Below are 20,962 nucleotides of genomic sequence, written 5' to 3' on the forward strand. Positions count from 1 at the left end.
AACAACAATAGACACAAAACAAACGGCATCGACAGACGATGGGCAACTTCTTTTTGTGTGACCGTGATGCGAGAGAAATATCGCGGATCGCTTCTTGGGTGGTTGAGTAAAATCGTGTAATTTCAGTTTCAGATCAAACAGGTACAGAGCTAATTTTAATTTTCTTTTTAAGTTGAGTTGATTTGTTTTTTATGGTTCCGTGTTGGCTGTTTCTGAGGGGACTGTTGGTTAATTATTTTGCTTGTGGATTGTTTAATTTGTGTTTCTCTATAGGATCATCAATCAATCAATGATCGGCGATTATGAGAAAGAGCCTGCGTTATGTCGGTTGTGATGCAATCATACTTATTTTTTTTTTTGAAATGCCATGAATTTTTGATTTGAGGAACTTGTCCGGTTTCGGTTGGAAATGCGACTGTTTTTTTTTTTATTTTGCTTTTTTGAAGATAAATGTCGGGGGGATTGAAAGAAAAAAGACGATAGAATAATGTCGTTGTAGTTTGCCATGTTTCCAATGAAGAATTCCAAAGGCCAATAAAAATCCAATTTGTTTTTTGTTTTGTTTTCCATTTTGGTTGATTGTTCTTTCCGTCTTCGCGTTTCCACGAAAGGGAAACTGTTTACTTGGTAGTGTGACGGGCCCAGGAAGTGCGCTGGACTTGAGCCAGTATCTCGTTTCGGTGGGGAACCTTTTCCGAGGTGGAACGAGTTATGAAAGGCCCATTGCGGCGGAGTGTGCCGCCCGATGCGCTGGATGGAGTGCGACATTCGTCACTTCCTCCCGACTCGTTACCCAATCGAAGGTGTTCCAATTGCTGGTGAAGAGTTGGGAGACTAGGACGGCCTTGTCCTCCACTCGTCATCGATTCCAGTGAAGAATCCATCCGTTGGCGGTCGGAATCCGAACTGTGCAGCGAATTGACACTGGCGCCTCCGCCAGAACTGTCTTCGCCAATCAGCTGCAAGCGCCGGATGACTTCCATCGATCGCAGTGCGGCAGCCGAAGCCGCCGAGGCCGTCGGAACGGAAACTGCTGCTGTTGCTCCTGCCGTCGCCTGGAAGTGACCAGATCCTAGGCCGGAATCGTGCGATCCACTTTGATCCACGTCGCCTAAAGGAAGGATGAACGGGCTGGGCGAGGGCCGCTGCGTCTGCTGCAGACCACTGGGCACTGAATTGCCTGGGGAGGCCGTCGACGGACCGGCCGAATGAAGCGGACCAAGGCTGTTGAAGCTCGAAGGAGAATTGGGCGAATGATAATGAGGCGCGTTGATGACGGCCTGATGGCCTCCAAGAGTCAAATGACTTGGCGAATTTTGGGCGGAGGAGTTGTTGGTTTGAAACTGGAAGAAGTTATTGGGGGCTTGTGGCTGGTTCATCATTGCGGGGCTAAGTGGCGAAGCGCTCAAAAGTTGAGGTAGTTGTTGGAAATTGACTTGTTGCTGTTGCTGCTGGACGGCTTGAGCCAAGAGGATAGCGTACTGTTGTTGCTGTTGTTGCAATTGATGCTGCAATTGGTGAGCTTGCAATTCGCGGTTGTTCTGTACCGAATTGGCCGCCGCGGCCGACAGCATAGCGGCGGCCATGTTGACCAATTCTTGTTGGCAGTCCACTTCACGCAAAGTGGGAAGCCGAGACGCTTGCTGTTGCTGCTGCTGGACGGTCATCATCTGAAAATGGCAAAGGGCTACCGTGTCACCAAAGAGAAGCAAAAGCCACCAACCACCAAAGCTACGAAAACAGGATCGCCCCAAAGGAGTATAGCCACTATCCATTGGCATTTGAATAACAACAACATGACGGACTCACCTGAGGTATGGCTGACGGAGTCGGTAGGTTGGAGATGATTGGTACTTTACTCTCAAGCTCCTGCATCTGCATCACTAGCGTTTGTATGTGATCCAGTAGCTCCTTGTTGTGAATCAGCAGCTGGTGTGTTCTAGCCTGTTGAGAAAGTGAAACGATTCATTTCATTTCAAATGCACAGAAGATATGAGGCAACAGGCACGACTTACCTGTGCTTCCATGCGGGCGGCAGTTTCAGCGGCCAGCTGATCCTTGAGCAACTTGACTTGAGCGATGGCCGCTTGTGTTTGCTGCTGCTGCTGTTCCACTTGTTGTTTCAGGAGCAGCACTTCATGTTGGAGGGCCAACGGGGTGTTGCCGTGCTGTTGCTGTTGTTGCGACAGCTGTTGTTGATTCGCTTGGGCCACCAGGATCGGCTCGGGACGGGGATATGACTGTTGTTGTTGTTGTTGAATCATTTGCAATTGTTGCTGAAGTTGTTGGGTGGCAGACGGTTCCAGACGGGGCGGCTCCATGACGATTTTCGGAGACGCGTCCAGGCTCAAATTAAGAAGATCGGCCGTATGATTGTGGTCAATGACCTGATCCCCTCCGTATTCGACTAGACCCATTTAGAATGGAGGGTAATAAGGAAATAGATTAGGTTAGACCCTTTTTTTTTATTATTATTCGACTTGACAAGAGATCAAATAGAAAGAAGAAAAATGAAAATTAACGAGCGAAAAGAGTTCATTAGTTTCTTGCCTCCTACACATAGTGTCGTGGGAAAAAGCTCAACCAGTCATCAACTACAATTTGGAAACAAGAAAAAAAAAACGACCGTCGACGTGCAGCGAGGGGCCAGCCACAGGCCGACATAAACGCTCAAAACACACACACACACAACCGACGGGCCCATTAATTTCGATTTTTTTCCCCGTTGGCTGTTTGTGTTGGCGGGGGAAATACCCTTAACAAGATTTTTCTTTTTTTTTCAAAATTATTTCTGGTTCACCACCTGTTCATCTTGCCGATGACCAGTAGGGGTCACCTCGTTTCTCTCTCTTAAAAAGAGAAAAAAAATGGAACTTAAAACTCCATGATTAACATCACGTAGACTTCCAGTCATTAGGAGCGATCATACCAAAAAAATTGAATCCATCAAAACCGATATTCCTGGCCCGTCTGTACGGTGAGGAAACTATTTCGAGAGTCTGTGTGTAAACGTCGTGCCAACACCTCAACAAATAAAAAAATAAAAAATCACACACAAAATAAAAAGTTGGGGGAAAAAAAAACAAAATAGAATTCGGGCCAGGAGCTGCGCAGCGTCAAAAAGGACAACACACCTCCGCACACTTGCGGGTCTGCCCGTGTTTCGAAAAATAGATCGGACAGTGTGAGCCGAAAAACACGCGAGGAGAAGAGGCGAGCTTCTGTTTTGGTTTGCTCGTCCGCTGAAATCAAAGAAGAAGAAACCCACCAGGCGCAAAAGGAATCGGTGCAAAGGCATACGGAAGAAAACAAAAACAAAAAGATGCTGGACGAGAGCCACGCCAGAGGAAGAAGATGGACGGGTCGGCCGCCTTCTTCCTTATCGTCTTTCATTTTTCATTTCTCTATATCTATATCTTTCAGTCGCTGAATCTTTTCGGCTTGATTGTCGTCGTATATTTTGGAAACGGAGAAACCGAAAATAACTTTTTCTCATCGGGACGTAGGTCACCACCAAAGGATATCAAAGGACGGGAGGGCAAAAACAACAACAAAACACGTCGTGTACGACTGTACAGTAAATCGTTCAACAAGAGTCTAACGATCCGTGTGCTGGCCCAGAGGAAGATGCCCCCCTTTAGGCGTTGGAGCTGCAAGTCACAAGAGTTTCATGTCATTTTAACGATCCCACCCACAAAATCAAAAACGATGAATTGCGGTTTATGGGTTGGATATTTTTTTCTTCGAACGTGCGGAATCGATCCAGCGTCGCAGGAGGTTGTCCCCAACGAGATGGGAGAATCCTAACGAGACACGACTAATCGCTTACTCTGGCGACGACATGATGAATTCGCAACCGACACTCTTCTTCTTCTTAGTTCTTTTTGTAATTTATTCGTCGGCGCTGCGGCTAAAATTAGTTGGCGTAGCAGATAGGGACTAGTGTGTGTATCAAACACCCCCCCCCCCCCCCCAAAAGAGTTTCTTCCATCTCGTCTTCTATTGTGATACACTTACTCTTGTTGCGTTTGTTTGTTTTCAAGGGGAACGAGAGAGAGAGAGAGAGACATTCTTTAGCGGCTGGGCTAGCTGTTAGAGCAAATAATTTCGTTCGTCTTTCGCACGAGGGACCCCGCAGCAGGACTGTCGGGAGTCGAGAGGAGGAGGTGGCACCGCCCGTTGTGTGTGTGTGTGGCGATTCTCTGGCGATGACATGACAATGGCCTCCAGACACTGATCTTTTCTCTCTCTTCTCTCTCTCTTTCTTCGACGAACACGAAAATAGAACTCCTTTTCACCCTTCAGCGTGCCAAAATCGTCGTCTCTTCGTTCGGGAAAAGCAACCGCACCGTACACACCACGAAATGCAGATTGAGAAAAACAACAACCTTGATCTCGTCAGCCGCAGACCTGAATCTCGTCAGCGTGTCAAGAGTAAACCCCCCACCCAATTTTAAAAAATCTGCGTCAATATCGTGCGGCCCATTGTGTCAAGTGGTTTCGGTTGGGACTCGACAAACAGATTGCCCCTCTCATCTATTTTGGGTGGGCATCGGCTGGATGACCAGATGGAATACTCTCTCTCAATTGCTGCACGTGCATTATATTACCCCTAATTCCATGGGGTGTGTGATGGATGCTTACTGACGTCGACTGGGCCCCCCTTCTATTCCGGCGCTGTTCTTTTTGCGGCAGAAACAAGAGATGAGATTTATGTTTTGTTTCCTATTGCGGCGACTGGGCCAGCGCAGTGAAGGTCCCTACTCCTAGACTCTCCCGCCACGCACGCTGACGGAAGGGTCTTTCGCGGATGCTATTTATATAATCAGCCGCAGAGAGTAGAGCTAAGCCTTTTTGGTTCTCAACTATCTGTGGGCCGCTATCTCTGCCCGGCATGGCCTGTTTAGTGTCTCGACAACTCCAAGCGACAGGCAGACAGGAAATCCAAGTCAAGTGAATTTGATTTTTTTTTTTTTAGAGGCGATCAATTTCTTACCTGATCGAATGGGCGGCTTCATGTCCAGACTGCTGGGCAGGGATAAATGATCGACCGATGATTGGAGAAGATCCTGCTGCTGCTCGTGACGGACTTGCGCTTCCTCCTCGTGTTCGCCGTCCATTTCATCGCGAATTTCTTCTTCTTCCTCCTCTTCGCATTCTTCATCTTCTTCGTGGCTGTCGTCGTGCTGGCCGACCGACAGACTCGGCGGAACGGCAAACTTGTGGCAAACTTCAAAGGCCTGGCCGACCGTTCGCACGATTTTCATGGCTTGGCTCTGTAAAAAGTTATTTGAAAACAAACAAAACAAAAAAATGAGCAAAGTTTCACCAAGACAAAAAACAAAACAACCGAAATTTGGGGGTTCTGATTGTTGTTGTTGTTGATGCTATCCACCACGCGTTAAAAATAACCGTGGGGGCCCAAATGCATTGCCCTGTTTTCCAATGTGAAGAAAGAAGAAAATGTTGCTCAACAAACAACACGGTAAATTTATATATATATATACACACGTCTATAGACATATACAAGAATAAACATTCGCTTCTTTACTCCCTTTGACTTTCTTTCCCCCCCTGTGTGACGTAACAGCCCATCCAGTTCTGCCCCAACAACAATACGAGTGGGCCGATTGCGGATTTCTCGGAAACAAAACCTTCTACGACCCTCACGAAACTTGAAATGGATGGACAAAGACGGAAGAAGAACCTCCAGATCGACGTTTTCCATGCTGTCGGAGAAGCCCTGGTCTTTGAGTAAGCTCAGATGTTGATGGTTGTGCGGCTGCTGGTGGGACGACGACGAGGCGTCACCATCTTTGCCGGATGCCTCCGCGCTGGTGACTTCCGGATCGCGGAACGAAAGTTTCTTCCTCGGCCGATCTTGCTGGTGTTGTTGCTGTGGCAGCTGCGGCGAGTTATGAGACAGCGAATTGGATCCGGCCGGATTCAGAGGCGGATTCAGTTCAATCACTGGAAGAGTTGACAGATTCGATTGGCCGTTGGCTGCGGCCGTTGTGGCCGTCAGAGCGGAACTGTGGCTCAGAATGGAGACGGGGGGATTGTGCGGCTCGACGAGCGGCGGATGCGGCGGATGAACGAGAAAGCGGTCGGTGGACGCACTCAGCCAACTTTCAGATCGCTCCCGGAATCGTTGCTTGAGCATCTTCATTGTTTTGGCTTTCTCAATTGTTTTTGATCAGCTACCGACGATTGCAGAGCACCACCACCACCAACAACAACCGGAAGAGTTCACTGGGATGCACCTTGGGTAGCGTAGCGAGACACTGGGTAGGGTCCGTCTTGGTTCGGGACGGACGTGAGTTATAAGAGGAACAACCTGCTGCTGCTGCTGCTGCCAGCGGAATTGAGAACGAACGTTCGACTCGACGGACGCCAGGGCGATTGAGGACTGAGAGGACCCCCGGTGAGGCCAGTCTCTTGCACCGCAGTCAAGATGAGACGGGCAGAAGCTGTGCGAGCCAGTCTTGAAAGAAGATAGGAGGAGAGCAGGAGCGAAACCAACATAGACCCAAGTCCCGCCCCGAAACTGCATCATCCGACGTCGTTGGCCGTCGTCGTTGGTCGCTGCCGGCAACTTGGGAACCCGACCAAGAGGGATCGGTCTGTGTCATGTGCTCTTATCGGGATCATTGGGACTGAAAAGCGGGAGGACGGGCTCCGACTTGCTTCTTCTTCTTGTTTTCTTTTTCCCGCCAGATTGTACACGGTTTTGTTTTGGGTTTCCACACAGCGGGTTGGCTTGACGGTTATTCTGCCGGAATCGTCGTCGTCGAAACGGGAGAAACAACGAGGGAGGGGATTTGGTGGTCACGTTCCGTGCAAAACACAATGCCAATTCCGGCGGCCAAAAAGGCGCTACATCACAAGCTCTTTCTCGTCATGCTTTTTGGGTGGGGGCAAATCAACGTGAATGGATGTATATTTAAAGAGCGAATCATCGGCGCCCAAAAAACGGACACACAACAAGAGTTGAAAAAAAAATCAAAATGTGATACGCCAGACTCGCGCCGCTAAAATAAGATGATCATATCCCCCGGCAGCCCCAAAAGAGACGTCGGCGTTATACAACTTGCCCTGCGCAAGTGCGGCCCTCTCTCACTATTTATAGAGAAACATTGCACGGATTTTCGTTTCTTTTTTTTTACCCTTTTTTTACTTGTTGGCCTGAAGGTTTTTGATATGCAGACGAATGGGAATATACACACACAACGATGTGTGTGTGTGTGTCCTGTTTCCATTCGGATCGGCTCAAATTCCACCCCGGCCCTTTTTCTTTCTGATTTCCCTCGAGAGGGTGGAATTCTCCCGTCCTTCGGCGGATTTTCGTAACGGAATACCAAAAGCGAAAGCTGGAAGAAGAAGACGGATGCATTCATAGCGATGGATTACGCACCTTTTTGGTCGTTTTGAAAACGTTGCAGCGGAAAAAGTTGCTGGATGCGTCGCGGGCGATGTAACTGAAGATTTTCAAGTCTTGCGAGTCATGCGACACATAAAAGATCCTGGAGAAAACAAAAAGAAAAAAAAAATATAAAAAAATGTCAATGTCAAAAAAGAAGGGTGGGGGTGCGTCATTGTGAGTCATCCGCGTGTCATTTTAATGAACTCTCCGCGCCGCGCTCGGAGGACGCATCTAATAACGGACAGACACAGATATACACCCCAATTCGAATGTTTATCGACCTGTCACACTTATTCGAGGTCATTTGGAAAGGATTCAAAATCTGACGCGGATAACGCCGAGAGAGATACCGCGCCCTACTACACCAGACCATCACCGGTCCACCCCCTTTACTGTCCTTCTCTCCTTAAGACTCTCTCGGCTTGTATTGACGGATATACGTTCGTATCTGGGTCGAATGACCCACGCTCACTCTCTGTGACGTCTGGCTTCTCCTTCGACGAAGCTCTACCAGTTCCCTGCCTGTGTGGCACTAATCCAATTGTCTTTTTTTCTTTCCAATGATTATTTCAATCTTTTGCTTCGTGTTTTTTTCCCCCACCCCGCTGCGCATTTGCTTTCATTTTGAAAGGGGATAGATCCAATTAATGGGAAACTTAACTCCGCTAATTGGAGAGAGTTACTTTATCCCTCCCAGTTACTTATTTTTGGGGATTTTTACAAGTTTCAATTTCCAGTGTTGTTTATTTATAAATATTATTATTATTATTTTATACCTGTAGACTGGATGTTGCATGAGCAGAAGAGTGCTGTCATCTACCGGCCAGTCCTTCTTCTGTAGGCGTAAATCGTCGATGAAAAGGAAATCGAAAGGAGACACGCGCAAATAAAATAAAAAAGGGAAACATCCAATTTAGATTCAATCAATGCCACAAGCGCAACGCGCCAACATATCAGTGAAAGAAACAGGTTTTTTTTGTTGAGGGAATTATAAGTTCATTTCACTCTGCAATCAAATAAAGATTATCAGCATAGACTTGCTCACCTTGGGTCTGCGCTTGTACAGAGATACCTTGACGCCATCGACTGATATTTCGAATGACACTTTCTTCTTCTTCATACCCTTGGACTTGAACTCGTACTATTTTGAAATGAATGAGAAGATAATGAATTAAATCACCACACTCGACCTGAATAGAAACATAAACAATTTAAATAGGAAACGGTAAAGGAACTTGCCCTAATTCGGCGCATGGCTGCAACAATTTCCATCCGGTTGTTGGGTCGCGGCACATCCAGACTGCCGATGTACTGTCAGGAGTCAAGCACAATCAACCCCAAAGAAAAAGAAAAACCAACCAATTAGACCATCAATTTACAGTGTAGTATAGAGAGGTTCGTTGTTTCTCCAGACGTTTGTTTCGTGTGATTTCAGGTCAAAGGTGAAACAACCAAAGGCAATCTCACGTGGCACACAATAAGGGGAAAGAAATAGGAAGTTCACGTGTATAACACACCGATTCCACTATTCGTGTACATGTGCCAGGTCTACCTGTACCGATATTATACGGTACATGGCACTTGTTCTTATATCTGGCCTCTAGGCAAACAATCAAACCCCACGAAAAAAGGTGAATTCTAATCATGTTATAGGCCTCTACCAACACTGCGGTCAGAATAATCCGTCAGGATAAATAATTCCTAGTTGACTATTCAAACGGATGGGGAAATCTTCTTTTCTTGCGTGAGAGACAATCCCAGCAATGAATAAATTAACATTAACTCATTTTTAATAAAAAAGAACCCTACAGTCTAATGGAATTTGGCGAATTTCCGAGTCGGATGCGGCGCATAGTTACACATTGGATTCAGTCATGGAATGAGTGACGCCTTACCCAAAAAACCTTGAAAGAGAACAGACAGAGAGAGAGATATAATACGTAATAACAATGCCTCAAGGTAAAAACCGCGAGAGTCTATACAAATAACAGAGATCTGCCTGTCTATCTACACCCAAAAGGGACTCTGTTGCCTCTGTTTGCGTTTTCGTTCGGGTCGACAGACTCCCGCCAAAAGAAAAAAAAATGACGTCAATTTCGCTACCCACTTACAGTTGTAATGACGTCATTTCTTCCACAATGATTCAAGTCAAATAAAACCAGTCAAAACAATGGAATCCGGATTCGATGGACTACTATTGACACGCAAGAAAATTTCTCAGGTAACGCGACACCCATCAATGTGGGACAATTGGACAACTCCGACATGGTTTGAATCAACCCTCTGAGATGAAGATCATTTCACGCAACAGTGTCTCACTTTATAGAGGGAAGTGCATGATTCACGTGAGTGTACAACAAGGAACCCACCGGCGGACAGATGGCACAGGTGGGCTTGGCATCATGGCCATGTTCCGTGTTGTTGCCGTGCATTTGACTTAACGCTCGGGGACCCATCAGCCAAACTACCAAGGCCGTGCAAAATTCGTGTAGTAGACAGCGCCCGCCCCTTTCTATTTAATACCGGTCCTGACATTTCCCTTCGATGGCCAACCTCACACGACGAGTGCACTACCCTGTTTGTTATTGTTGTTGTTACCATGGAAAGAATTTACCTTGATTGGGAAAAAAAAAAAACTAAACAGAAACAATAAATGAGCCAACAAAAAGAAAACGCAACTTTTGAACGTGGAATGGCTACTGGCTAACACGGTCAACTAACCGAATTTCGAAACTGAAAAGTAATCCCAAATAGCGTTCCCCTCCTTTTCTTTCTTTTTATTGTACAGTCGTATATATCTATACTGGGTATACTACTACTATGTCGGAATCTATAAAAACCGCAATGGGCGCTAACAAGTGGCTCGCGAGCATCTAAACCGGATATGGTTTTTTTGACATGGCCGTGGCGTTCTACATTTGGGGGATTTTATTTTATTTTTTACATTGTGACAAATTCAGAATTTGATGGATGAGTGGGACTTGAGAGACCGGAGAGTGTTTTGACTTTAACCAATAAAAGGGTGAAACGAATGGACGACTACCGGGCGTTTACAATTTACGATCTCTGAAAAACTAAAACAAAAAAGTCAGCGATAAGAGCTCAAGCGAAAGATTCAAGCTGTGGATGTACAATTCCCCTCCGTTTCCGGTTTTAGTCGAAATAGCCTTCATAAAACTTCTTCTTTTTTGGTTGTTGCCCGTTGTCATCCACCTCATCCATCAAATCGCGCACTCCCTTGACTTTTGAGATCCATCGTTCATCCCGGCTCATCAATTCACCCACCCGAGTTAAACACTGGCAGCAGGGCTACTCCTGATGCCAAGTTGTTGGAAGTCGTGTCCTACTGCCTAGCGCAGGAGGACACCGGTAAAAATCGATGACCGAGAAAATGGAAAAATAAAACGGGACCCGACAGTGTTCGAACTCGGAATGAGATAATCGCACACACGAAATGTGTTGTGTTTTTTTGCTGAGCCACCACATCGTTCACACCCAACTGCCCGACTAACGGGGAAAGAAAAAGTTCGAATTTTGAAGTTACTATATGTAATACGGTGAGAAAAAATGGCGACGAACCCTGATAGCATGTAGCGCCCTAGCGCACGGATTGTGTAATTTTAGCGGGTTAGGTGTCGTAAAATGTCCGGGACACACAACAAAACAAGACGGGAATATTAGCTGACACAGGAAGAAAAGGTAGACAAAAAAAGAAATATTATTTTTCTCTTTTGTTTTGATGGATCAGCACGATGACACGAGCCCTCCCTCCCGGAAGGAAAGAGGTGAAAGAAGCGTGACGATAAGGACGACAACCTCACAGGTAAAGAGAGAGAAATGCGGGCATTTCGGAAATAGAAGAAGCCACGCAGTCCTCCTCGGTGGACATTGTTTAGATTTAAATGGCAATAAATAATGATGGCACCACCGATCTCAATGAGGAAGTGTTGACAAAAATGAACCAGGCTAAAAATGCTTCCCTTTGTTTCTAGGAAAAATTGTACATTCTGGCTGAAATCAAACAACAACCAGAAAAATGTTGCTGGACGCCAGCCAAACTGTTGGGATAGTTTACAGTTGGAAGGGAGAAAAAGAGTGAATGTTTCTAACAAATACAATTCCCGTTTCTGTCCGTGTCTGTCATCATCACCTGGTCGCTCAAAAGTTTGTTTCGCCTATTCTAATGTCCGGTTGAATGTGTGTGTGTACACGCGTGTGTGTATGTGTGCTGCCCACCTACTCGCATCCGGTTCGTCTATCAGTTTTATCTCGTTTTCAATAGGATGAGCTGTCGGATCGACGTTTCCGTGATCCCTCGGCGCCCTCAATCCCGCTCTCTGCCTCATCACCGCAGCTTTCCCCTCGTGACACAATAACATCGACTCATTATTATTTTAAAAATATTAAATCTACTTTTTTTCCCAGCGTGCTTTTTTACGTACCTGGAGGGGGTTAAAAAATTGAATAAAATGAAAAAACATGGGGATGGAATGTTTCATTCGAACCCTCCGTTTTTTCCAGGGTTGAACAAAGAAAAATTGAGGGCAAAAAAATAAAGTTATCTCCAAGAAAAAGAAGTTTTCTGGAAATGGTTAGTGCGATGTAGTAGACCCTTGAGGAATTCTAACACACAGCTGCCTGCAGCAGACCGGTGAACAAGAAGAGGAATCAACAGCAGCCGGCCCCCCTCTTCAACCCCGACCGCCCACGGGGTTTTCTAACAAAGTTCATCAAGGCCTTCGTGGGTCATTTTCTCTCTCGTTCTTTGTCATAACTTTTTTTTTCTCCCCTTAACTAACTCTCTCTCTTTAAACATTAAACGAAACAGAGGGGGGAAAAACGTCCGGTATTTAACTCTCCTTTTGTGTTTTTATCTGAGTGGGTGTGTGTGTATACACCGACTTTCTAGATTTGGCCACGCGCTTTCTTTGGAGTTTTAAATACTTTTGGTAGCGCCAATTGGCAAGAAACAAACAACGTTGGAAAAATGCTTACAAAAATCGCGTGACCCGAACAAACAGTTGTCCTGCTAACCCCCAATGGCCATTAACACAAACGGCGACTTGAAAACGTGCCAGTAAAATGCAATGAAACTCTTTTTCACCCCCGCAAAACTGTCACGAACAAAAGCCACCTATAAAAACCTCTGGTGATGGAGTGTCTGGAATGGCGAGTGTCTATTTTATGCGAACAGCAAACTTGACCGGTCGCGTCAGCTTTCAATCTCTTTCCAGTTCCAGAAATTTCAAACGTTCACCAAAGAATTCCCACAGCTCGACTTGCCAAAAAGCTTGGTGACCTGCCCTTGCACTACTGTTGCCTAGACACGTTTCGACAATGTACATCCCAACAAACAAAACATTTCCTACTTACTTTGGCCTGGAAGACGATGCCATGTTGGAAGGATTCATCCGAATGAAGGGGAATCCTCAAGTCGAAATCGTTATTAGGCACTTGGCAGTAGGTTTGCTTGCTACTTTTATTGAAAGGCATAGTCTCCACAATTGTTTTGGAGAGTTTTATTAGTTAAAAAAGGCACTTTCAAGTTGGTTTGAGTAGGCAGCAGAAGACACTGTGGCAAATCACGACACCAACAAAACACACGAGGGAAAAATCAGCGGCATGGAGGAGCTGCCTGACGGGGGAGCTCTCTCACAAACAACACGACGGCAGTCCAGCCGATTACCATTTGAAGCTTTTCCAGAATATATACACTCGCCTAGGTGAGGTCTGAGGTGTGTGCTGCTGGCTGCTCTGGGGTCCAGGGCAGTCTTTCACGGATGGGCTTCCCAAAAAATGGTTTTTCTTTTATCCGCAGGGCTTTTTCCCCCTCCTCTCTTTATCCTCAGCGTTGCCGCTCTTCTACTATTAATAGATGGCATAAAAATCCGGGTTTTTAGTGCTACTACCTTTTTAGTTCCATATACTCTCACTCTCGCAAATTGGGAAAATCCCAAAATTTCTTTTTTTTTGCTGACTATGTGTGAATAATATTCAACGTGTTTTCCTTGCTAGAGTGGTGCTTGGTGGAGAAGTCCGTACCATCACGCCTGTTGGCGGTGTTTTGCATCGATCCGACTACTCTATTCACCGGTCGATTGCACAATGTAAGTTTGGGTTTTCCCCATGCACCATTTTGCAATGATAATGCAAGAATTTTTAAATGAATCCATGACATGAAAAGATGAACATTTAATGCAAATGCAAATACCGTTCCATTACTTTTGCATTAGCAAGTCTAGATTCCGTTAATCCGCCGTCAAGTGTCCGGATTAAAAAAAAAAAAAATCAAATATTCCGTGTCTGGGGGGCCATCTATCGAGGTCAAATTGAAACGGGATTCTCTACGCAAGGCAGACGGATTCAGTCGGTAAAAAAATCAGGGAGGGTAATAAAAAAATCGATTCGTGCAGCATGTTGTTTTGTTATTTTTTTGCCTTTGACACATTGCTTTCATTATAACTGAAATCATTGGCACTGGCCCATCTCAACCATATCGAATTTACTCACACATATCCTTTCCGGTTACGCCTTCAGTGTCCATTCAACTAGCCAAATATCAAGACGGATTGAAAAGATGGCTGGATACTCTGAGAAAGATATTGATACGGAAGAAGAATGGATTCCACCAACAGAAGCTGAATTGAAAGTTATTCAGGCCAGACGAGATAGATCAGATCGTATTTCGAAAATCATGGGAAGTTATCTACTCAAAGGGTACAAAATGTTGGCTTCTGAATGCCCAACGTGTGGTGTGAGTATTTGTTTTTTCTTTGATTTAATTTGACATTTGTGAACAAAATTTCTATTTCTATCAGACTATCGAGCTCCAAGACAAAAAGAATAAAATCTACTGTATTGCCTGCGAGGAGATTGATACTGACATTCAAAAGGACAACCCAGGTAATTTTGTTTTCATTTTATTCCTTGAAGCTTAATTAATGATTTGAAACATTTTATAATATTTTTCAGCCTTGAGTGAGAAAGCAGCTTCCAGTCAGAGGGCTGAGTATCAGTTCATGACAGAGAGAAATCAATCTGATAGAAGAATTGAACCATCTGCCATAACAGCTCTGCAGACTCCTGTCACTACCACTTTGCAACCATCCATATTGAAGAATGATGTGTCCAGCAAGACTCAATATAAATCAACAGTCAGTATCCTGACAAGCACAATGAATGTGGAGGAAGAATGTCTCAAATGTCTTGAAGTAGTTCACAAGAAAATTACTTGGGCTAGATTTGCTGTAGAAAATGAACATGATCCTAATTTGGTTAGTTCATATCTGAAAGTCATAACAAATGGCGTAGAAGCCCTAAATGTTTTGAGAAAGTTTTCCCCCTAGTTGTCTTTCCGATTTTCCCGTTATTGCAATACACCGCAAAGCACATTGCATCATTCATTCTTTCACCGTTATTGGTTTTAGTAGGATGCACGATGGTTTGCGCGCATGCGTCATCAACGTCAGTCGATTGCGCTTGCTCGCAACCTCCAGCTGAAGATCATCATGGACCTCACAGAAGCATGCCCAACTCGAGATAAAATCCATATGGTCTGCTGTTAGTCGATTGCAAGGGGGAAATTCTAGAGTCCCTTTCCATTCCAAATTCGTCGTCGTCGTTTGGTGCCGGTCTGCGCTCTCTCTCTCTTCCTGGCGAAAGTTCAGAAACAACGAATTTGCATTGACTCATTTAAATCACTAATCCTCCGTCCATTAGTCAAGATGAATCCGCCTTCAGATTGTTATCGACGCGGTAAGAATTTCTTTATTTCCATAATATGTTTTCTAAAGTTCATTCACCTTTAACCATCGCAGATTATGGGGAGAAAGAATCTGTGGATGAAATCCGTCACCGTATTAATTCCTTACGCCAAATGGTGGAGGAGGAAGTCGGAGAAAAGCAACTGGAAGATCTCAAGAAATCATCTAAGAAGAGAACAGAATCCATGGATACTGGATCACTTTTAAGCTTTACGTTTGGTAAGAAATGTTTTAATTCAATTGCTAATCATTTACGAACACTTTTGTTTTAGGTTTTATTCTATTTCTTTTGATTGCTGTCGGATGTTACGCATTTCGGTCGTTATATTTGGCTATAATGAAACGTTATGGTTCAACACCAATCACTCAATAAACACTTATTTTCAACACAACGGCAACCCTGTACATTCTTTAAAAAAAAAATCAATACCGCCACTTGGCTTTCTGGTCGGAACACAAAAATAAAGTATTCATGCGTGTGTTCGAATCTGTATTACCGAGGAAACCACAAACCAGACCTTAGCATAAATCGTAACACACATACATCCAACATGTGGACAAAAAGCTAGAACCATTGTGAATTTGTATTTCACTACCAATTACAGTAGCCGAGCAATTTTTAAACGAAAGATACGTCGATAGGGGGGAAACAGTTGCTTGTTTTTGTATTGAAAATTTTAAGGGAGGGGGGCATCGGTGGCGTGTAGATTAGGTGTCAAAAAAGGAGGGGAAAACTCTTAAAACGATGCCATTTAATCGCGGTTATCGGGACTTGACCGATGTCCATTATCCATTTTCTCGTCTTCATCACGATCATCCCTGCGTGGACTGCCACTGGCAGATCGGCTGCGAGATACTGATCGTGAACGGGATCGAGAATGAGATCTCTCCCTGAAAAACAGAAATAAAGAATGTTAATGTTTGTTTACAGATACAAAGATATTAACTGCGGTAATTGATTATCAGTAAAAAAGGTTGTCATCCAGATACAATTCAGACCCGAAAGATGAAAGCATCATTTAACATTAATTAGAAACAAAGCATTGAAGTAGTTTGTACCTTGACTTGCTCCTCGACTGTTTCGATGCAGCGCGTTCAACAGACTTGTCACGAGACACAGAACGATCTCTATCCACTGACTTGTCACGAGACCTGCAAAACAAATTTAAAGTTAAAATGTGGAATGCGACCAATTAAAAACATTCGAGCGTTTCGATTTAATTGTTGCCTCCGTTTAAGGCACAGCCTGAAGATTAATTTGAATCTCGGCTGCTTCCTACGTGGCCAATTAATATTCCCGTTCGTAATTTTGGCACCTTTCTTCCCATTGTTGAAAGAAAAAGGCGTGGCGATCGGGAGACACGAAAACATTTTATCTAAATCGAGATATTCACCTGGACTTGGAGCGAGACTTTCTTGGCGAACGTGAGTGTGACTTGCTCTTTGATCTATCCATAGACTTGTCGCGAGACCTGAATTCAAATAGTTGAAAAATTAGTATTTTCACACTTAAAAATTTCCGTAATATGTTTAACATGTCATCATCGTTTTCGGCACATCCGATCCTATAGTAGGCTATGGATGCTTCCTACGTGATCTTTAATTTACCCGTTCATTATAAATTTAGGCACTTCTATCCTCAAGATGCAGAGGTTGAAGCGTGGCGATCGGGATACAACTTATCTAAGATTTTATATAAAATATTACCTCGACTTGGATCGAGACTTTCTTGGAGAACGCGAACGGGACTTGCTCTTGGACTTCGAATGCCCGCGAGATTTGGAGCGGCTGCGGCTTTTACTTCCAGACCTTAAATGGACATAATGATTTTTTAAATGACTCAGCTGGTTTCAAATTTAATCCACAAATAATAGATGATTAAACACACCTCTTTGAACGACTGCGGCTCTTGCTTCTGGACCTATTTGAAGAACCATTAAATTTAATTAGTACACAGGGACTCCACCCAAAAGTAACAAAGACTTATTTTGTATACCTGGAGCGAGAACGGGAGCGACGACGTGAGCGGGAGCGAGAACGGGAACGCGATGATGAGCGAGAGCGAGAACGACGGCGAGAACCGCGTCTACCCGAATCTTTATCCTCGACAAGCTTGATTCGCCTTCCGTTTAAATCTGTCCCATCCAGCTTTTCAATGGCTGTCTTCAAATCAGAATATGACGCAAACTCAACCACACTGTAAAGAATTTAAAAATATATGTATAAATAACTATTTGTTCATTTCGTATATAATTTCTGTCCAAATATACCCTTCATTGCGATGTTGCTTGTGGGCATCTGCGTAGGTGACCTCACCAGCCTGCCTCATGTAATCCTTGAGATCCTGAAAGAAAGAGTAAAAATTCAGCAAGTCTTGCAATGGATTAAACTAATACGACAAACGTGCATATTAAATAATTTCATTAGCCACCCCCAAACTTAAAATTAAGAAAACTCTTCGGTAATTCAGTCAATTCGCGGCGTCAAGTCCAACAAAAGCACGAGCGAGTCCGGCACGTCCAATTTTCTCACTAGAGACCTCAGATCACTGGGATGTGGGTAGAGGAAGGTGTAGTCTCACGTTCCGCCAGGAGGATATTTTCGCAGCCAACGCAACACGTTTTCTTTAGCCCAAACCTCTCCCATCAAAATTAAAATAAAAAAGGACTTGCCCCAAATTGTTCATAGCCCCGAACTCAAAAAGAAAAAAAGCTCTTGGTTTAAAAAAAAATTAAATAAAAAAAAAAAGAGAAACATCGAAAGTAGTTGCTTGGTTTCGTTCTGGTTGAGACAAATTTACCTGCTGACATTTTGCCAATAGGGATGTGCGGAACATAGCCAGAATGGTAACAAGGCGCTGCTGCCAGGTCCCAAACACACCGTACACAAAACACGTAGGCAACGAATGGGGGAAGTAGAGGAAGGCCACACTACGCGCAATCTTTCATCTCTAGTCCAAATCCCATCGACCGACCACAACCCTCTTTTTTAAAGCGTCTGAAACCTGAAAGAGAATGTTGAGGAATACGGGTGTGGAAAGCACAGGATGAGCGGACGGCTTCCAGGGCAGGAGGTGGTGGGAAAAGGGATGTGGAGCGGGAAAGTGGGTGATATTTATTGGTAAGGTTCGTAAGAAAAACACCAAGAAGCTTCCAAAGGTTTTTCAACTGCAGTGCCTCTCCCTGGGATGCCTTAAAAAGCCAGTATCTGTCAAGGCTCATGTGGGATGGGTGATGGCCAGGTGCGTGGAAACCTTGGGTTCAGGACGGCCATCATCGAAAACCAACGGACAAGATTCGTTCACACTCGGGCATTGGCGCGCGCGCGGGCAGTCACTAACCGAGTGTCTCTCGCACTGAGGGGGGCCAGTATGTCTTGGAAAAGCAAACGGTTCCAGCATGTTAAAAATACATTAACTTGCAAACCTCGTCAACAAGTCAGCACACACAACAAAACAAGACGTCCCGACCCTCACACTAGCACAGCATTGAAAGGTCATCGTCAAATAGGATTATTTCGGCTATCTGGAACAAGTAACGACTCACCTGCCAACTGACTCGGCTCGACAGATTCTCAACCACTAGACGGTAATCTGTTCTGGTGGGTGGGCCATATCTCGGAGGAGCACTGCAAATGAAAGCAAAACTATTAGTTTCCACACTTAAAAATAAAGGATATAACAGAAAGAACTAGACTAATGAAGGGAGAATCTAAGGTGAATTAGAGTCTCATGCATTATTTAAGTACGAATGCAGCGATCGGGGAATATGGATGATCGTTTTTTTTTTTTTTTTTCGCTTTGTGGGCGTCTTACTTGTCGCCACCACCCTTTCCTCCCGATCGCGAGTTGGAGGAGTTGCGGAAACCAGATCGGCCGTGGTCGCGGCCATTGCGGGGACTTCGGCCACTATCGGAACCGCCAGATGATCCACGACCTCGTGCCCGCGGCGACCCCTTGGCTCGCTCCACGGTCACTCTATAAAATCCGCGACAAAAGGACAAACAGGGAAAAAATTAAGTTGGCATCCTTACTTGTTGTCCATCCAATTGCTTCGACGGCTACCCCGATCGCGATGATCTCGATCATTACGATCGTCACGTCCGCCACGTCGACCTGAACCGCGCGCGTGTTCAACACTGACCCTTTTTCCACCCAAACATGTTTTTAACAGACACAGGGTAGAAGATTATCCCATGTGTAAAAAATACATAAAGTTATGTTAGCATGCCACCTCCAGTGAACATTTCCACCACCATCTACACCAAGGATTATTAATCGATACCTAGCATCATTGAATGATAAGAACTTGGTGGCAGTGTAGACTTATCTTATCCAAAACTACACAGTAAACTTAAGAATGAAAGTAGGAGTATACCTTTCCCCACAAAGTTCTTTTCCATTTAGCTCGTACACTGCATCATCAGCATCCCGATAGTCTTCAAACTCCTGCAACATTGAAGAAGATCAATAAATAAATGCCATAAGAATTTCTGATGTACGATTTGAGAAACTCACCACAAAGCCGTAGCCATTTTTAATTAGCACTTCTCGAAGCTTTCCATAGCCGCGAAAAAACCTTTCAATGTCTCTCTCCTTGACTCGGTATGGCAAGCCACCGATGTAAACGCGAGTGCCCATATCAGCAATGATCTATAACAAAGTTACAACAAAAAGAAATGGACACGTCACACAATTGATCTCCTCTGGTAACGTGTCAAGAAACGCACAGACAACGTGACGTAAGCAATAAGCCGTGTTATTGGCCATCGTCTTTCATTACGAATATAATGCGACACACATAAATTAACATGTAAATCAATTCACCAACGATGCTTACCGGGTATTTGCGAGGGTCAGAAGAATGGAAAACCGCTGGATTACAAAGAATCAAACTGATATTTTCAGATATTCACAACTGGGTCTCGAGAAGAAAAAGCCGTTGCGTTCTTGCTTGCTCTGGCTTTGCTCTCGACTGCAGCTGAGAAGCTTTGGCTGCCTTGGAGCTTGGCTGTTGCCGGCTTGGCATAAATTGGGTGGGCGCTCCGGCGCTGCGTTGCCAAGAAAATAAATACAACTCGAGAAAATTTGAATACGTGTCCTGAACTCCTGACGTGTCTACTTTTTCCCGAAATTCCCTCGAAAAATACGGTTGAAAAGAAAGTAAATTAGCCCGCATGAAAATGTAATTAATAACTAAAGTGAAGAAATTGTAAAGATGATTTAGATGACTTGGCATTTCACTCCAAACTGAGAAGAACACGATTCCATTTCCAGGAAACGCACTTTTTTGTTTTGTTTCATTGAATTTCAGTGCACCACAGCCACCCCAAAAAAATGAAACGGGAATTGTGAAAGGAGAAAATCAAACACACGCCACTCTACATTTGATTTTTGGGAAATGTTTCGCCTTTCTTTCAAAGCCACCCTTTGTGTCCCTCAAGACTTTCTGTCATTTTTGTCTCCCTCCTTTCCATAAAAAAATTGCCTTTTTCAATATCTGAGAAATTCTAATGAAGAAATCTTGCGACTTTTATTTGTCTTGAAAGGAAAGACTTCGACGGGAGGAGGCTGAACTTTTGTCAATAATTCATTCATGTTTGCTGGTGACCGTCATCTCCCCAGTCGACCCAAAAAGGGTCTGACTTTTTAAAAAGGAAACCTTTCAGTTAAATTGCTTCGTGGCATCTTTCTCCCTTTTTTATTTTTTTTGCTCCCCTTGTCTGATGATTAACAATAACAAAAGACGAAGGAGAAAACTTTAAAAGAAAAGAAGAA

At 44.4% G+C, this 20,962-nt stretch overlaps 3 protein-coding genes across 6 annotated transcripts; 1 reads left to right on the forward strand and 2 right to left on the reverse strand.

The window, feature by feature from the left end:
- Window positions 1–99: 99 nt before the first annotated feature.
- LOC124194375 (capon-like protein) lies at window positions 100–13,200 on the reverse strand. Of its 2 annotated transcripts, XM_046588534.1 has the most exons (9): window positions 12,797–13,200; window positions 8,663–8,734; window positions 8,469–8,564; window positions 8,200–8,258; window positions 7,415–7,523; window positions 4,997–5,276; window positions 2,016–2,407; window positions 1,810–1,944; window positions 100–1,670 (listed from the first exon to the last, which is right to left on the reverse strand). In XM_046588534.1, exons 1-9 carry the CDS (start codon window positions 12,914–12,916, stop codon window positions 621–623), a joined length of 2,313 nt encoding a protein of 770 aa, XP_046444490.1. In that variant the 5' UTR covers window positions 12,917–13,200; the 3' UTR covers window positions 100–620. The 2 variants fall into 2 exon arrangements, with proteins under 2 accessions (XP_046444490.1, XP_046444489.1); XM_046588533.1 differs by lacking the exons at window positions 7,415–7,523; window positions 8,200–8,258; window positions 8,469–8,564; window positions 8,663–8,734; window positions 12,797–13,200 and adding an exon at window positions 5,708–7,016.
- Window positions 13,201–13,716: 516 nt separating this feature from the next.
- Window positions 13,717–14,817, forward strand: LOC124194383 (protein ZNRD2-like). 2 transcript variants are annotated; one of them, XM_046588547.1, is made up of 4 exons: window positions 13,717–13,811; window positions 13,961–14,177; window positions 14,242–14,326; window positions 14,396–14,817. In XM_046588547.1, the coding sequence occupies exons 2-4, from the start codon at window positions 14,001–14,003 to the stop codon at window positions 14,767–14,769; spliced, it is 636 nt and encodes a 211-aa protein (XP_046444503.1). In that variant the 5' UTR covers window positions 13,717–13,811; window positions 13,961–14,000; the 3' UTR covers window positions 14,770–14,817. The 2 variants fall into 2 exon arrangements, with proteins under 2 accessions (XP_046444503.1, XP_046444502.1); XM_046588546.1 differs by having other exon boundaries at window positions 13,760–14,177.
- Window positions 14,818–15,752: 935 nt separating this feature from the next.
- On the reverse strand, window positions 15,753–20,186 carry LOC124194380 (serine/arginine-rich splicing factor 5-like). 2 transcript variants are annotated; one of them, XM_046588541.1, is made up of 12 exons: window positions 20,025–20,186; window positions 19,703–19,837; window positions 19,563–19,633; window positions 19,001–19,162; window positions 18,732–18,813; window positions 17,457–17,530; window positions 17,183–17,383; window positions 17,075–17,107; window positions 16,894–16,995; window positions 16,581–16,658; window positions 16,246–16,338; window positions 15,753–16,077 (listed from the first exon to the last, which is right to left on the reverse strand). In XM_046588541.1, the coding sequence occupies exons 2-12, from the start codon at window positions 19,823–19,825 to the stop codon at window positions 15,939–15,941; spliced, it is 1,158 nt and encodes a 385-aa protein (XP_046444497.1). In that variant the 5' UTR covers window positions 19,826–19,837; window positions 20,025–20,186; the 3' UTR covers window positions 15,753–15,938. The 2 variants fall into 2 exon arrangements, with proteins under 2 accessions (XP_046444497.1, XP_046444499.1); XM_046588543.1 differs by lacking the exon at window positions 19,001–19,162 and adding an exon at window positions 19,219–19,329.
- Window positions 20,187–20,962: the final 776 nt, after the last annotated feature.

The sequence above is a fragment of the Daphnia pulex genome, chromosome 5 (genome assembly GCF_021134715.1).
Source record: "Daphnia pulex isolate KAP4 chromosome 5, ASM2113471v1".
NCBI lineage: Eukaryota > Metazoa > Arthropoda > Branchiopoda > Diplostraca > Daphniidae > Daphnia > Daphnia pulex.